The 18,627-nt window shown below is 34.6% G+C and overlaps 1 protein-coding gene across 1 annotated transcript; it reads left to right on the top strand.

Moving 5' to 3' along the window:
* Nucleotides 1-556: 556 nt before the first annotated feature.
* Nucleotides 557-10,853, top strand: LOC112033384 (serine carboxypeptidase 1-like). Its single transcript, XM_065763438.1, has 8 exons — nucleotides 557-941; nucleotides 8,612-8,719; nucleotides 8,848-9,122; nucleotides 9,229-9,480; nucleotides 9,747-9,853; nucleotides 10,023-10,109; nucleotides 10,455-10,552; nucleotides 10,634-10,853. Exons 1-8 carry the CDS (start codon nucleotides 557-559, stop codon nucleotides 10,780-10,782), a joined length of 1,461 nt encoding a protein of 486 aa, XP_065619510.1. The 3' UTR covers nucleotides 10,783-10,853.
* Nucleotides 10,854-18,627: the final 7,774 nt, after the last annotated feature.

Here is an 18,627-nt window from a genome sequence, read left to right as displayed (position 1 = left end):
ACTTTCTTCATTAATAAATTAGGAATTAAAAAAATAATTAGAAAAGATTTTATTAATCATTTTAATTAAAGATATTATATATAAGGTCAAATATACAAAATTATGCATTTTATATAATAACTAGGGACCTTTGAAAGTCAAAAGCAAATTAGCTTTGCATCCTGAGATTTCTATAGGCGCCTGCTTTGCCACAACTCACAAGTCAATTATATATATGTCGCCTATGAAAGGTCCCTAGCTAGAGAATGTTGTCATCTCAATCTTCTTTTCTACACTGCATCCTTTGCTTCTCCTTGGCCTATATAAACACTAATGCTAGCCGCGCAATAGTTTTCACAATCTTTATTACTACAATTGACACGAACAATTGTGATTGGATAGTATCACTAATTTTCACATGAAACCATTATTTACATTAATTTTATTAACACCAATCACAAAATGTCAACTCAGCAATTTTGAAAATTTTTGTCTCTCTCCCCTTACTACTATATAAATAGACACCAAAAGCCCTTGAGGGAACTAAAGTAATTTGCAATAAGCAACAGCAATAGCCATGAAGCTTTCATTTCTCACAAGGTTTCTGGTAATCCTCTCTTTTCACCATTTTATTTTTCCCATCTTTTGCTACTCCAGCCAGACTGACAACCTTTTCGAGTTGCTTAAATCTCGAAAATCCCGAAATCCTCCAAATACCGAACTATGGGTTGAATTAGACAACAATGATAACAGTTTTTCTCCAGCGTATATTGGACCCCAAGATGGGTTCAAGAAAGCTGACAAGATCAATGCCTTGCCAGGACAACCAAAAGGAGTAGATTTCGATCAGTATGCTGGCTATATTACTGTAGACCCGAAAGCTGGGAGAGAACTGCTCTATTACTTTGTGGAGTCACCTCATAATTCTGCAACCAAACCTCTCGTCTTGTGGTTAAATGGAGGTAAGTATAGTACAACATATTTTAATTTCATTTGTATGAACTAGTATAGGCATAATGAATGCAGAAAATACACACCAACTAGATTTATCTTATCTCATAGCTAGGATGTGTCAATTAAATGATAATATATTATAGGTCCATTTCGGTCTATTTGGTCCAATTCGGTTTACTTCAGTCCAATTCAGTCTACCTGTGTCAGTTCGGTCCTATTTGATCCATTCAGTCCACTTCGATCTATTTCGGTCCAGAAGGTCTACTTAGGTCAACTCGGTCCAGTTAGGTCTATTTCAGTTCAATTTGGTCCATTCAGTCTACTTCGGTCCATATGATACACTTCAGTCTAATTTGGTCTATTATGGTCCCCTTTGGTCTATTTGGTCCATTTCATCTACTTCAGTCACTTCAGTCCAATTTGGTCCGTTCAGTCCACTTCGGTCCATTTGGTCTATTTCAGTCCTATTCGGTCTATTTCAACCATTTTGGTCTATCTGGTCCATTCAGTCCATTCGGTCTATTTCAGTCCGCATGCCAGCTTTCAAGTTCTAGCTACTTGCTCAAATTACTTCCCAAGTTATATATAGAAATAATATATCTTAAAATATCAAAATTAGATATTAATCGATCAAGTCACTTTTTTTTTTTTTTTTTTTTGAGGGGGAATCGATCAAGTCACTTAATCTTTCTTATTTTGAAATTGCATTACTACCACATCACTCTCATATCCTCTTGTACCAAATATATACCGTTGTATAGTGGTTTATTTGTTTAATTTTAATTATTTCAAATACGAGCCAAACTCAAGCTCATCATATTAAGTTAGATTGCATGTTCAAGTTTGATGTTTTTTTTTTTTTTTTTTTTTTTAAAGAAGTTCAAGCTTATTAACGAGTTATTCATCAACTTACTCTTTCCTCAAATGATAAAAACCACCACTAAAAATTTTTACTCCTTCACAAACCTGTATGAGTAATTAATAAATAAATTATAATTAAAAAAAATTGTGTTTGAATTAATTAGATAAAATAATTTTATTAATGAACTTTTATAAAAGTTAGATCCACCAACTTTATATTATTAAAAATTATACATATGAGATTTACTATCAATATTAATAATTAATTCAATATAATAATTTGAGATCTCTTAAATTATTTACAAACTTACAAAATCCGATCTAACCATAACAGGAACAAAATTTGATATAAAAAAGCATTAAAAACACCTAAAAATAAGGAAAATAAATAATCTAAACTTAAAATAATGAAAATTACAAAAAAAAATAGCAAAATTAAATAGTAGATTCTGTCCGACATCATTATATACACCCAAATTGAGTTTTATATTCTAGAGTTTATTCATGAACTTATTATTATTTTTAGATTGACTTATTTAATCTTTGAGCCTAAATTTGAATGTGAACTCATTTCACTTTCCAAATAACTACATAAATTAAAATTTTCTTGAATTGAGTCGAGTTCAGTTTCTTTTACAATCTACAAATATTGACTTATTTTAAATTGGAAGTAANAAACGAGATGATATTACATATATGATATATGTATCATATACATAATAGATTTTCTCCCAAAAACAGACAAAGAAAAATTACTTTTTTTATTTTTTTTTTAAATTCCTTTTTTGTCCGTGTAGAAGAAATTAAGGGCCCGAGGAATTTTTCATGCTACTTTCCACATAGCATTAGCAAATAGCAAGAGCAGAAATGTAAAGTAGAATAGACTTTAGATCCCAAAATCAACCAAATTAGTGGTATTTATTAGGGCATACGCAAAAATGAGTTCGGTTATTCTTGAGCTAAATTATGGGTTAGGCATCATTTTACCAATAAGTTGATAGTTGAGCCACCCAGCAAGGCTCTAGAACGAAAATAACCTTAATTTTCTTAGATGAATTTTGGCATTAGCGATCCTGATCGAATTCCTTGTTTTGTTTTCTAAACCCTGGAATTCATGGCTAAACTGATCCAACCATAAGCTATTGACTATCCTCCAATCCGGTTCGGAGAAATCTCTACTATCCAAAAAAATCATTTTTTATGACTAAATAATGTTACACATATATTTAAATATATATATATATATATATTGTTATATATCAATTTAAAAGCAATAATGAAAAATAAAGTGAATCTATGGCCATTAAATGATGTTTAGAATACAAACCAAGATCCAAAAGAATAAATAAAAAGATAACTAGATAAGTGTTCAATATTAAAACCAATATATAAAAAATATAAATATAAATTCTCACAAGTTTGGGCTATCTCAGGAGGTTGGGTTGTAACTTTATCTAAGCCGTATTACGGGCGTATCCTAGACGTATCATTACTTTTTTTCAGAAAAAGGTTGGGACACACATGCATGCAGAGGCATTATAGAAGAATCCAGTACAATACATATCAGATACAGGTAGTCGAGTAAAAATGAAGTATCCATACTTCCTAGGATTTACCATTGTTTTTAGATGTAATAACTTCTATTTCAAAAAATTAGAAGGAACTACTATTAGTGCCTGTGCAACAAATTTTTCAGTTTTTTAAAAATGGGTTTTTTTATTTTTATTTAAGTGATAGGTTTAAATTAGAACCAATAATAACTTACTATCTATAATTTTTTGTGAAATATTCTGGATGTAGCACTTCTCACTTTTCCAAATTAAGGCCACTTAGAACTATTTAAAATGAGTAGCTAGAGATGATATAAATTCACAGGATTTAAATTCACAAGATTCCAACCTTTTTTTGCTAACCCTTTTTTTTTTTTTTTTTTTTTGTTGAGAATCAACGAAGTGCCTTTTATTCAAACAAAAACATCAGATTCTACTAGAAACAAAAGAAATGAACTATGGGGGAGCATCCTCCATCCACACCCCATAATCTAAAACAATATTACCCTCTCTCTTAACATGAGAGTAGTGTAATTTACTTAAACATCTTGTCAAAACCATACCGAACCCTGGTTTTTTGCCCCAACTGAATCGTGCATCCTCAAGATTGACCTTAACCATGTCGAAGATAGGAGCTCTCCAGTGAATTCTGATCGGGTGGACTGTGGTTGGGGAAGTTGCACTGCCTGGAATTCTGGTAAGAATTCATTGGCCACGTTGATGAGCTGGTTTGGAATGCAACAAGGTTGGTTAGTTCTGACCCGATTCTAATGTGTCCCAAATATCCAAAACATGACCGAGAACGAATTTTTATTTTGTTCCGTTCTGATCATCCACGACAACAACTCTTTGAAATCCATGAAAGCTGCTTCCAAGATAGAATCGCTGTTGATCAAAGACTTAGTCGTACTGAGGATGTGCTCTAGCCTTGCTTCGTCTGCCCATGTTTCGGCTATAAACACGGTAGAGGGATCTTTTGCCCATAATATTTCACTAGGCTATCTCTCTGTCCATGGGTTCCCAAGCCTATGACAGATCATTACGAAGAGAATCATTGCATCTGGTGGGGCTGTGGGACAACCTCCACCAATATCTGTGATTGAGAGACATCCTCCTTGGAAACTTGTCGCCTCTTATTTGGTAGCTCAGGGAGAATTCTATTGTCATCCATTACTCTTTTACCTAGACCCTTATCTCTTCCCCCCCCCCCCCCCCACCCCCCAAAGAGAAGGAGAAGAAAGTTGGGCTCGTCGAAGTCGAGACTAATTGCCCTGTGTAGGTCTACAAGTTTGCTTAGTCCATGTTGTTGATTTTTTAGAACACTTAGGATTAGGGTTTATCGAGCTTTGGATGTGAATAGGAGCTGCCTCTACGGCAAAGAAATTTTTTTCTTGGTTGCTAGCCGACTTCCGTGTGCCCTTGTTTTTAATTGGTGAAACGAAATTGGAAACCTCGGAATTACTTCTCCCATTAATGGCCCTCACCGAATTGCCCTTAATAGTCTGATCCTTATCATATCGAGCCAAATCCATATCAATTTGTTTGATTTGAATATCAAATAAATTCTCAGGAGTTATTGAGTTCAGAATTAACTCAGGTTCCTTAGTTTTTGGTTCCCCATTATTGTTTGCTTCCGTTAACATCGTGACAGCCGTTGGAGGAATTGATTCAATATCCTCATCAGGGAGTAACGTGGCATTAATGGCAGGCTCATTTGTAATGGGTAATTCATTGATATTGATTACCGGAATAACTCCTTCATCGGTTACCAAATTTGCCTGATTCGTCTCCGCCTGAGTTTCTATTGCCGGTTGGTTTTCTGATTCCGTTGGATTGTTCACCCTTGTCTCTGCCCTATCCCTTGCCTCTTGGAATTCTTTTCTCGTGAATGGGTGTCTATTGTCGTAGAAACCAGGTACCACAATAACATCTCTTCCGCTAGACATGTACGGGGCAGCCTTTAAAGTGGAATTGTACTGCTGTTGTTCCACTTTAAGCGTGCCTTTACTCTGCAACGCGCAACTTTTGTTAGCATGGTTCAAGCGCCCACACCAAAAACAGAGATTTGGTAAGTGCTTGTATCTAAATCGGACCCAATGTTTTGACCCATTCTCTAATGTAATCACCCATCTCGGCATAAAGGCAGTGTAGTATCAATCATTACTCGAACCCAAATGAAATGTCCGCCTTCATCAGTTACTGCTCCTGTTGATTTCTGAACTTCCCCAACAATGTCGCAGATGTTCTCTGCCACTTCCTTCGTCATATATCGAATTGGGATATCATGAACTTGAACCCAGAATAAGGTTTTTGAAAAAAACCAGATCGCACACCGGACAATCTGTATTGTACCTTTGCAACATTACTAGATGTTTATCAAAACTCGAAGGTTGGTTTTAGAGGATTCTTTCAATATCATTGGGATTATCAAAAACAAACAACACTCGATGTTCATTTTGGTTACAGATTGTGAACTTGTTTGTAGATCTCCACAACTATTTGAAAGTTCGCGCCATGGCTTCGATATTTAGGAAACGTGGGGTAAGGAATTGAGCAGCTAGAAAATATTCACCAGATCTTTGTTCATTGGACAAGATGAATCCAACGGTTTCCTTTCCTGAAAGGGAAAAGTTGGTCAATTGATTTGCTAATTACTCCTCCATGAGAATGAGAATTGGAAAAGGACCAAGAAATAAAGTATCTCCCCACAACCCTGAAAGAACCAAAGTACCACTAGCTCAGAAGGTACACTTGTTACCATCTGAGAACAAAGTCTCCTCTCAAAGAAGGGACCAACACATTTCTACTGCCTTAGACAAGAGAGAAAAACCTCTCTCTCTAAGCGGCAGAGAGACCAAAAAATCGCAGAAAAAAAAAGTCGTGCAGGACCTGCACACTATCTCTGCCGTGAAAATCTCGGCACATTAGACAAAAAAGTCATGGGAATAAGTCGGTGAATCTTATCTCTTGCTATTTCCTTTTCTTCTACTTGGCAATCATTTCAAGATCGGAAACTTCCGAACTAGATGCTGGGGCATGTGGTCCACTTTTTGTTGCTAACTGGTTGGAGAGGTGCGCCTAATACAAATGAAAATTAATTTCTAAATGAAAATTTTAAGAATACTTTCATAATTTTCTTCCCTTGAGGAAAAAACAAAATGACTTCACCACTTGGGGTAGACAATGTATTAGCTAATATTCCGCCAAAAAAAAAGGACAATCTCACGTATAACAACCATACAAGCAAGAAAGAGGGCGCTTCCCAGATTAACTTTGAAAGTCAAAGTAAAAGATTTTTGCATCCTGAGATTTCTATGCGCCTTTTAATTCAAAGGCAAAGCTTTGTATCCTGAGATTTCAATGCGCCAGCTGCTTGCTACAAGCCGCTTATGAATGGTCCCTCGCTAGAGAATGTGGTTTTCTCAATGTTCTTTTCGGCACTGCATCATTTACTTCGCCTTGGCCTATGTTAACACTGATACTAGCGACACAATAATTTCACAATCTTTGTTACAATGGTTGACAAGAACAATTGTGATTGGAGTAACACCAATCACAAAATGCCAACTCAATAGCTGTAAAACTTTTTGTATCCCTCCACTTACTGCTATATAGATAGACACCAAAAAGCCCTTGACAAAAATAAAGTAATTTGCAATAAGCAACAACAAGAGCCATGAAGCTTTCATTTCTCACAAGGGTTCTGCTGCTCCTCTCTTTTCACCATTTGGTTTTTCCCATCTATTGCAATGCCAGCCAGACTGACAACCTTTCCGAGTTGCTTAAGGCTCCACTTGGGAGTTCATAAAGGAATGGAATGGAAGGGAATGAGATAATCATAAGGGAATAGAAAGGAATGGAATGGAATGAAATGTATTTAAGTAAAAGAAAGGAATGGAAAAGAATGGAATGGAGTGGAATTAAGTAACCTTGTTTGGATGTTTTAAAATAAAGGAATGGAAAGGAATGAAGATGAATGGAATGTAAGTAATCCTGTTTGAGAGCAACATGGAGAGAATGGAATGGAATCATTTTATGACAATATTACTATTAAACCCCTGTTTTAAAATAAAGGGTTGAATATATAGGGGTATTTTGGGAGTTTTAGTAAAAAAATCATTAAATCTAATTTCATTCCCTCCCATTCCTCCCAATTTCGGGAGGAATGAAAATTTAAAGTTTTAAGGGAATAGAAAGGAATGAGTGTTCCCTCCTACTCATTTCATTCCCTCTCACTTAAACTCCCAAACAAGGGAATGGACTTTCCATTCCCTCGATTAAAACTCCCAAACAAGAGAAGGGAAGAATATTCTAAAATTATTCTTTTCATTACTTTCCATTCCATTCCATTCCCTCCTCCCAAGCGGACCCTAAATCTCGAAAATCCCAAAATCCTCCAAATACCGAACTATGGGTTGGATTACACAACGATGATAGCAATTATTCTCCAGTGTATATTGGATCCCAAGATGGGTTGAAGGAAGCTGATAAGATCGATGCTTTGCCTGGACAACCACAAGGAGTAGATTTCGATCAGTATGCTGGCTATATTACCGTAGACCCGAATGCTGGGAGAGAACTGTTCTATTACTTTGTGGAGTCACCTCAGAATTCTACAACCAACCCTCTCGTCTTGTGGTTAAATGGAGGTAAATACAGTTCCAAATGTTTCAATCTCATTTGTATGAACTAGTATAGGCACAAAGAATGTGGAAAATACACATTAGATTAATCTATTCAGTCCCATTCAGTCTATTTGATCCGATTCGGTCTATACAGTCTATTTCAGTCCACTTTGGTCCATTTGATCTATTACAATCCATTTTATTTATTTGGGTCTATCCGGTCCACTGCAGTCCATTTCAGTCCACCTAGGTCTCACTCACTCCAAGGGGTCCACTTCGGTACAAGTCAGTTAAATTGGTCCATAATGGTCTAGTCGGTTCATATCAGTCCACTTTGGTCCCATTCTGTCCACTTCGGTCTATTTTGGATTAATCAGGTCTTAAATTGATTTTTTTTTGTAAGTTGCCTTAATTTAGTTTTAGGCTCAAAAACTCTGTTCTTTTTCCTTAATTTTTGGATTGAAAAGCATGAAATTTTTTTTTTTTTCTATTTAAGCCAAATTCTTTACTTTTGGGCTTAAAATATAAACAAAATGGGCATTAAAAACATAGATGCTCACTACGATGCCACCACCAGTGTTTCCATTATATAGTTCAAAGCAATTACGGAAGATATTAATAAAACCATACTGAGATTTACAGGCCCTGGATGCTCTTCTCTTGGATATGGAGCCTTCGAGGAACTGGGACCATTCAGAGTCAACAGTGATGGAAAAACACTATTCCGAAATGATTATGCATGGAACTCTGGTAAGCAGATTCTAGTAATTTCACCTTCAAATGATAGACTAAGTTGTAGAGCTTAAGTACTGGAAATCTTATCAGAATTTTTTTCTCCTAAAGTAAAAACTAATACCTGTTTAAAATAATATTGGCAGTGGCAAATGTTATCTTTTTGGAGTCCCCAGCTGGAGTTGGGTTTTCATATTCGAACACGTCCTTGGATTACAGCAAAAACGGCGACAAAAGAACAGCGGAGGACTCCTACACTTTTCTAGTGAATTGGCTTGAGAGATTCCCTCAATATAAAAACCGAGATTTCTTTATAACTGGAGAAAGCTACGCTGGTCATTATATACCTCAACTTGCTCATACAATTCTCTCAAAGAACAATAACACAAACCAAACAGTAATCAACCTCAAAGGCATTGCAGTGAGTACATTGTGATGTCTTTCTTCAGTCTATGATACGTGCCTGTATCTCAATGTTTATACTAAAAAACTGATTAAGGCTTCTCTGTTAATGTCAATGGATGCAGATTGGGAATGCTTTGATAGATGATAATACTAGTATAATGGGCATGTTTGATTATTACTGGACACATGCTTTAAACTCCGACGAAACTAATGCAGGAATTCACCAATACTGCAACTTCGTTACGGGTAATTTTTCAAGCAAGTGTTATAACTATCTAATTCAAGGAGAAGCAGAGACGGGAAACCTTGATATTTACAACATATATGCTCCCCTTTGCAAATCATCAGGACCCAAGTCAGGCCCAAGCGGTTCTGTAAGTCTTTATGCATCAAGCAAAATTGTTTCTTATAAATAATTTCAAAATATAATTAGAATAATAAAGAAATAGCAATGAAGATTATTATATATACAAGACGCATACTATTGGGTTTGAGTTGATGCTCTTGTAAACTAAGCATGAGTTTGGTCGCAATAACATGTAATTATGTATTCAGCTGACAAGTGCATTTAAAGAACTTAACTGGCTTTGTAATTAGAACTAAGCAAGAAATTAAATGAATTTAATCTTAGACTATATAGGTCCACGATTTTGATCCCTGCTCCAAAAATTATGTCTCTGCGTATCTAAATCTTGCTGAGGTGCAAACAACTCTTCATGCAAAAGCTACAACATGGGAAGCTTGCAGGTATGAGTGACTTACCCGTGGTACCTGTGGACTAGACAATATTGGCAGAGATGATCTTGTCACAAAGCATGAAAAGATAAAAGTCTCACATATGTAACGTTAAGATCTTTCTTGGACTAGAAGTGTCACCCAATGTAAATTATTAATTTTTCTTCTACACTGCCTGCAGAGGTTTTATATGGAGAGACAGTCCAACGACAATTCTGCCCATTATAAATGAGCTCATTTCAAGTGGAATTAGCGTATGGATATACAGGTAGCCCCTCATCTTTCCTTGAGCTTTTTGGTTTTTTTACGAATGATCCCTCTAATATTTCTTATTCAAGAGAAAATCCTGTCAAAATTTTTCTCTTCATAAATGAACCAAAGCTTAAGTCTATCAACAATAATTAGATATAAGAGCACTGATTATTACATGTTGGTACGTATTGAGTGTGTGTCATGTCAGTTGAAATTGTGTCTTCAAAACAAAATTTCAGTTAAATTGTAAAAACTCATGTTTCTAAGGCTGTGTACGGATGTGTGCAACAAAAATTAATATAGATATAATACAGGCTATCAATTGCTAGCACCTTAAACTTTCTGTCAATGAAACCTGCAGTGGCGACACAGATGGCCGAATTCCAGTAACCTCCTCTAGGTACTCCATAAACACACTAAAACTACCAGTCACTACTGCTTGGCGCCCATGGTATTACGACAATGAGGTAAATATATAAGATAATTGATCCCATAGTTTACCCAACATTAAACAAGGTTATGAAATTTCAACATGTTGATGCTGGCAAGTTGGAGGATATGTGGTTGGGTACAAAGGAGTGACATTCACCACAATAAGGGGAGCTGGGCATGAAGTTCCAAGCTACCAACCAGAACGAGCACAGACCATGATCTCATCTTTCCTTACAGGGAAGCTTCCCCCATCATAATAATATCATATGGTTCCAAGCTATCAACTAGAACGAGCACTGACCATGATCTTATCTTTCCTTGCATGGAAACTCCCTCCGTCAGAATAAATTGCCCTCTAGCACAGTAATTTCTAAAAATTTATATTATCCAGTTACTTGTAACCTAAACTCAAATAGTTTCTACAATGTCACGGATTGGCTCCTACTTGAGAAAAAAATTTCAATAAAACATGAATAAGATTGGATTTTTGCCTTAAAGGTGGATGTTCGATATCCAAGCTCCTATGTGAACCGAAATTGTATTTGTAATACTCAATTTCGATATAAAATGAATACTATTTGAATTTTTTGCCTTATAGATATCCAAATTGATACGTAGGACTGAAATAATCTTTTTACGACACGATTTTTGCATATCATGAATACTATTGAATTTTTGTCTTAAAGATATACAAACCTTAAAACTTTGGATGTCTGATATCCAAACTGAATTGTAGAATTGAAATCATGTTTTTAGAACATGATTTCCAAATTGCATGAATAAGATTGAATATTTGCCTTAAAGGTGGATGTTTAATATCCAAACTGATATGTGAACTGAACTAGTGTTTCTCACACATGATTTTGGTATAAAATGGATACTATTTAAATTTCTACCTTGGAAATATATGTTTGATATCCAAACTGATATATAAAACTGAAACAATGTTTCTAAGACAATTTCTATATAATATGAAATCTATTGAACTTTTTTCTTAGGATGTCTAATATCCAAACTGATATGTAGAACCGAAATAGTGTTTCTAAAACATGATTTCTAATTATCATGAATTATATTGAATTTTTGCCTTAGATATACTCAAACCTGTAAGGTTTGGATGTCTGATATCCAATTTTTAGCATTGAATTCCATGATGTGTTATGTCTTCCTTTTCTTTTCTTCTTTTGTTGAATTAATCAACAGCAAGACCACATCAAGAAGTACAGATGACAGAACTTCTCTTATACAAACTATATCCAATATATTCCAAAGATTTAAGTAAATTTTAAGCAACATCAAGACAGCTAGATCCTACCATTTGACTCGGCCTCTCTCATTTGTAAAATAATGAGAACCTCCCCAGAACTCTACACTATAGATTTTTCACTCGTGCACTACCTCCCCGATAGTCCAGAAAATAAACTAAGCACTTTCCTCCACTGCTTTAACCCCTCTTTCATCAAACCTCTGCTCACATATTTTAGGATGTTGAGCAAGTCAAAACAAGCCATAAACTGCAACACCAAAACTCGTTTACCCTCACTCTACGAGGGACCAAACTACCAAGATATATGACCAAATTCTCAGAACCCCAATAACACATTTCTACATCTTCATTACCACAAGACCTAGCTCTGTCTCCTCACACCATAGTGTAACCCCCAGTTGCTCAAATCTATCAAAATTAGCCGACCCACATGAGATGCACTCTCAACCTCCAATTAACTCAATACTCACGCTATAACTACTTCACACAACAGGCAATCCTTGTCTGATAACAGACCTATACCTCTTTCTCATCGGTAGATACTTGAACAAATAATGTTTTTCCATTTTCCAATCATTCCGCAATTCCCAATCCTTTCTTTAATAAAATCACTTGTTATTTATCAAAGCCTCCCAAGACAAAGACAAGCCATCTATGGAAACAAAATTGACATTCAAGAGGAACCCTGCTCTAAATCTCAAGGGAAAATTAGAGGGAAATATGTCATTTGGGAACTAGGAAGGTCTAGACAGCAAAAGTAAGGCCAGTCATAGCATAAATATATATATATATATAAAGTTGAAGCATGATATTTATTATTGCTATGCTTCGTTGAGCAACATCAGCTACTATGTCATTATTTTCTTTCCATTTTTTCTTTAAAAAATATGTATATAAATATTAATGTATTTAATAATGCATTATGTCTTTACTCATTCTCAAAACTAATTATAATTTATCAATCATGATATGACCATAACTTTTCACTCCCTTAACTTTACACCATTTATTTATTTTTGGTTTATACTCGCCCGATAGAAAATCTCATTCCATCACTATATTTATATTTGTGTGTTTATTTAGTATTCAAAGCCAAGTTTTACAACACTTTATTATTATTATTATTATTATTATTATTATTATTAATTTTTTTAGTTAGGTTTGTTAATCACATATTGGCATTAGGTCCATTTCAGTCCACTTCATTCTACTTGGTCTAGTTTGGTTACTTCGGCCTACATTAGTCCAATTCGGTCCATTAAGTCCACTTCGGTCTATTAGGTCCACTCTGGTCCAATTTCGTCTATTTGGTTCAGTTTAGTCCATTATGTCCATTACGGTCAATTTGGTCCACTTCGATCTATTTCAGTCCATATCATCTATTTCAGTCCAATTCAATCCACTTCATCTACTTCGGTCTATTTCATCCAATTTGATCAATTCGGTCCACTTTTGTCTAATTTGGTCTATTTAAGTCCACTTCGGTCCAATTCAATGTACATACTTATGAATGGGAAAAACTAAGTATCGATGGAGAGTATTATCAATTATTTGAGAAATATCAATTGTAATTATATCATAAGTTTGAGTTATCATAATAATCTCATTAAAAGAATGAGAATTTGAATAATAAATTTGATACTTAAAAATTTTAGTGTAAGTTTGGATAGAGTTGAAAACAAATTTAGCTACGTTGGGCATTTTTCCATGGGTCCCATGACTGTTCACGGGACCTGTAAGTACGAAATTTAGCAAAAAACTTTAAAACTGGGTCCCACACGACACTATTCATATTTAAAAGTTATTTTACTACAGTGTTTCAAGTTTTCAGTTTTTATTTTTCTATAATAAACGGTATCCAAACAGACTCTTAGTTGTACCAAAAGAGAAATTAAGAAAATATAATACATAATAATAATAGTTAGAAGAATATGGACCATTTCAAAAAAGAATAATATCAATCAAAAACACCAAAAAATGATATAAAAAAAATATTTGTATAAATTGTATAATGAAAATTATTTTTAAAATTTTTTTAATTTTTAGGATGAAAAAATTATCTACAATAAGGTTTAGATAATAAATTATACATTATACTACATCTCAAAATAATTATATATTTCCACGGATCATGTTAGTCTGTGAATAGTGATGCATAATAGCTAATGCGTAAATTCTTTTCTTATAAGTTGAGCTTCCACCATAAAAAATGTAATGTACAAATGTGTGACACATCCTATTATATGAACAAAAACAAACGTCACAACTTCATACCTAACAAAAATTTATTCGAGTAATCAATGTTCATGAAGTAGCAACAAGACCAATCCATTGTCAACAGAGTTGCATAGCTGATGTCAGGTAATTTAAGGTGAAAATGGACACTTTCTTTGTCAAAATATCCGCATATATCCTCTTGACTAATCTCAGAAGAAATGTTTGCCTATTTGATATGATCTCGTCACTACAAAAAAAAAAAAAAAAAATCTTTTCAAACGCTTTTGTGTTTTGTTTTTTTTTTTTTTTTTTCTTTTTTGTTCTCTCTCTCTCTCTCTCTCTCTCTCTCTCTCTCTCTGGAGAACTAAGATGGTCCTAGATCTGACAAAATAAGCAAAATGAATTCAGGCAATTCAACATGCAAATCGAAATAAGCTCAAATTCAGAACAAAAAAATCCATAAAAAAACTCGTAAAATACGCAACGAAAATTCCATGACAAAATAGATGATAGATGAGATGGCCATACACAAGAGACCTGAGTACCTGAACCCACTCCACACCCAAAAAATGAATTGAGTCACTGGAGATGTCTCTGATTTAGGTAATCTTGTCAACTGCTCCTGTAAATGTTTAACAGAGCAAGTATATTAATTTCCCCAACATTTCCTAACTTTTAATGAATCAAATTGAAATGAAAAGAGACCAGACTACTAGAGAAAATATTAGCAATGAAAAAAAAAAAAGATCCAACGGAAGCCAACCTACAATTTATCTTATCTTTTATCATTTAGCAAGTAAATGACTAAGCACACTCTATTGGAAATATATAAAAATAACAATAGAAGAATAAAGTAACCCAAAATCAGAAAAGAACCCACAAAACAAACAGTCATCCATTTTCAATCTACAAAACAAAATTGCAAAATCTAACACACTAAGATGAGAGTAACCCAGAAACAAAAAAGAACCCAGAAAGCAAATAGTGGAAAATTATCAAAATTATAATCTAAACTCCGTAGCTTTTATAACAATAGCATTCATTATCTGAATTGAAAAAAATGGATAAAGGCAAGCCAAGACCAATCATATTCCTCTTAAAAACTCAACATTTCCAACTATCTCCACACATTCAATCACATCATTAAAGCAACAACACAAGCTCAGATCTCTACATATTAAACAAAACCCAATACACAAAATTGAAAAACTAAAACAAAAAACGACATACCCCTTGGATCCTCAACCCAGACCATCAAAAATCACCAATCACAAACAAAACTTCAAAAAATTTAGGATCTTTTCAGTAACCCCAAAGCAAAATCAACAACAACATAAACAAACACACACAAAGACCCAAATGCAAATTGAGAAAAAGGGAAAAGTTGAGAGAAAGTACCTGTAGAAGAGTGGAGAAAGATCGGCAATAGGGCATGGCTTGCGATGGCTGATTGAAAGGACGGGTGAGGATGATGGATGGACTTTACTGGGCTTCGAAGATGGGTGAGGAGGATGATGAATCGGGTCGGCGATGGTGCGTGAGCTTCAATGGTAGCGGTGAGGACGATGATGAATCAATGAGGATGATGGATGAATCGGAGGTGAGAGGTTGATGAGAAGGATGACTGTAAAACGATAGAGGGGTGAGAAAGGTGAGATTGGGCTTTCAGAGATGGAGGCTGATGTGCTATTGGAGAGGATAGCTAGGTATGAAAAATTTTTAGTTTAATATTTATACAAAGCCTAAAGCCACGTTTTTAACATGCGGCTATAGGCAAAATCTGGGGCTACGTGTTTAAAATGCGGCCCCATCCAAAACTAAAGCCGCGTGTTTAAAACGCGGCTTCAAACCATAGTTAATGGAAAAAAAAAAATTTTGCAAAAAAAAGTAAATGCGAAGCTCCTATGGCCGCGTGTTTTAAACGCGGCCATAGCTTTGCCCCAAAAAAATGCGGCTACAGCTCAAAAAAACGTGGCCTTAGAGGGGGTCTATGGCCCCGCTTTTAAAACGCGGCCTCATGTTTTTATTTAAGCCGCGTTTTACTAAAATGCGACTTAAGTCCAACGCGGCCCAAAAAAACGCGGCCTAAACCCCCCACGTTTTGTAGTGCGTCAAGGCGTCCAAGAGCCTTATACCATTCCCTTAAGCTACTTGCGAAAGATTAATCTGTTTTAGCGGAAAACACTTACATAGTCCTAGAGTAATGCTTCAAGCTCTCACTTAAGGGAGAAACAACTCATTATTTTTGGGGAGGAAAGGAAAAAATGAAGAGAAAAATGACACTTATGATCAAAAACACTAGAAAAGAAAAAGTTACCTAGATAAAATGACCTAGAAATTCTAGAAAAATTATGATACGATATGACGGGGTTGCATGTATTAATTAATTGTTAAATATATTTTTATTTATATTTTTTATATATTGTTAAGCATTTATTCTTCATCTTGTTAAATATATATATATATATATCAATTTAAAAGCAATAATGGAAAATAAAGTGAATCTATAAAAGATAACTAAATAAGTGTTCAACAATAAAACCTAAAAAATATAAATAAAATTCCTTACAAGTGTATCCTAGATGTGTGTATCGTCACTTCTTCTTCTTCTTTTTTTAAGTTGAGACACATGCAATGGCATTCTAGAGGAATCCGGTACGATACTATTTAAATTTCTACCTTGGAAATATATGTTTGATATCCAAACTGATATATAATACTGAAATAATGTTTCTAAGACACAATTTCGTTATAACATGAATTCTTTTTTTTTTTTTCTTAGTATGTCTAATATCCAAATTGATATGTAGAACTGAAATAGTATTTCTAATATATGATTTCTATTTGGCATGAATTCTACTGAATTTTTGCCGTAGATATATCCAAATTAACCTTACTGATATCCAATAGATATGTAGAAACTCAAATCGTGTTTTTAAGACACAATTTTTAAATAATATGAATAAGATTGAATTTTTACCTTAAAAGTAGATGTTTGATATCAAAACTAATATGTGAACTTAAATAGTGTTTATTTTTAGCATTGAATTCCATGATGTGTTATGTCTTCCTTTTTCTTTTCTTTTTTCTTTTTTCTTCTTTTGGTGAAATAATCAAAAGCAAGACCACATCAACAAGTACAGAGAACAAAACCTATCAAAAAAAAAAAGTACAGAGAACAAAACTTCTCTTACACAAACTAAATCCAATATATTCTCAAGATTCAGGTACAATTTAAGCAACATCAAGACAACTAGATCCTACTATTAAGTTGACTCAGCCTCTCTCATTTGTAAAATAATGAGAACCTCCCTCAAAACTCTTAAGCCTAATAAGGAGATACTACAAGCACACAAAAATACAACCACCAAACATTAAGCAATAAAGTTTTGACTGTCATTCTCTTCCCTAAAGATTCTTCACTCATGCACTACTTCCCTGATTCACCCCAGAAAGTAAACTAAGCAATTTACTCCTCTGCTGTAAGCCTGTAACCCATATTCCATCAAACCTCAGCTCACATATTTTAGCATGTTGATCAAGTCAAAACGAGCCTTAAATTGCAACACCAAAACTCAATTACCCTCACTCTACGAGCGAGGGACCAAACTACCAAGATATATCACCAAATTCTCTAAACTCAATTGACACATTCCTACATCTTCATCACCACAAAGACCTAGCTCTGCCTTCTCACACCATAATGTAACCCCCTAGTCACAATTGCTCAAATCTTTCAACTTCCAGCTAGCTCAATACTCATGCCATAGCTACTTTCATACAGCAGACACTCCCCTTTTTTTTTTCTTTTTTCCCTTGTGTCAGAGCTTAATGGATTTAATGCACATGGACATTCTATACTTTGTATGGCAATAAGGTTGGAAACAGTTAATTATTTTCATAACTCATTCTATAATTATAATCATGTTTTTCACATAAAAATCAGCTGGTATGACTGACGGGCAACCAAGTCGTCCATTATCTGCAATTGCAGCAATAATGAAACACGGATCCATTGAACCTAAATGATTTTGTATGGGACAATGCTGTCTCACTGTCTCTTCCATAAACCAATATGATTTTCACCGAATTTCCAACTGGGACTGGCTTTTCCAAAGGCCACGTAGAAGTATTTAAAGTGAGTAGAGATGATATACGTTTCTAGGATTCCAACCTTTTGTTGCAAACTGGTTGGAGAGGTATACTTATACAAATGACAATTTGTAAATGATCAATCACTGCTGCTTTGCCACACAGAATTTTCCATATATATCCTTACATAGCTTTCCTCCTTTTAAAAAAAAGGGGGGGGAAGACACTTAGCTGGCCATTAATGCTGAACTTTTTATGATATAATCATGTCCAATTTTGACAAGATACGACAAAAGGTTCTCAAATCTTTGAGAATCAAAATTTCCTTTAATTTTTGTTTTTTTTCTTTTCTTTTCACTTGATATGAGAATTCTTGGAGGAGAGAGATTTGATGGTAGAGCTCAGGTCGTCATCCAAAAGTTGTATAGGACAACTCTGGTCACTACAAGTGACGACAGTGGTGTCACAACAATGGAACAAAAACCTCAGAAATCGTCAATGAAGTGAGAAATGGGAGAGAGACTGA

Source organism: Quercus suber, unplaced genomic scaffold (genome assembly GCF_002906115.3).
Source record: "Quercus suber isolate HL8 unplaced genomic scaffold, Cork oak 2.0 scaffold_506, whole genome shotgun sequence".
NCBI classification, from domain to species: domain Eukaryota; kingdom Viridiplantae; phylum Streptophyta; class Magnoliopsida; order Fagales; family Fagaceae; genus Quercus; species Quercus suber.
This window is presented reverse-complemented; position numbering and strand designations above follow the sequence as displayed.

Excerpts from the sequence above, each read along its gene's own strand:
- LOC112033384 (XM_065763438.1), top strand. The coding sequence starts at position 557 with ATGAAGCTTTCATTTCTCACAAGGTTTCTGGTAATCCTCTCTTTTCAC. Across the intron at positions 942-8,611 it reads CGTCTTGTGGTTAAATGGAG|GCCCTGGATGCTCTTCTCTT; the intron begins GTAAGTATAGTA and ends TGAGATTTACAG. Across the intron at positions 9,123-9,228 it reads TCAACCTCAAAGGCATTGCA|ATTGGGAATGCTTTGATAGA; the intron begins GTGAGTACATTG and ends CAATGGATGCAG.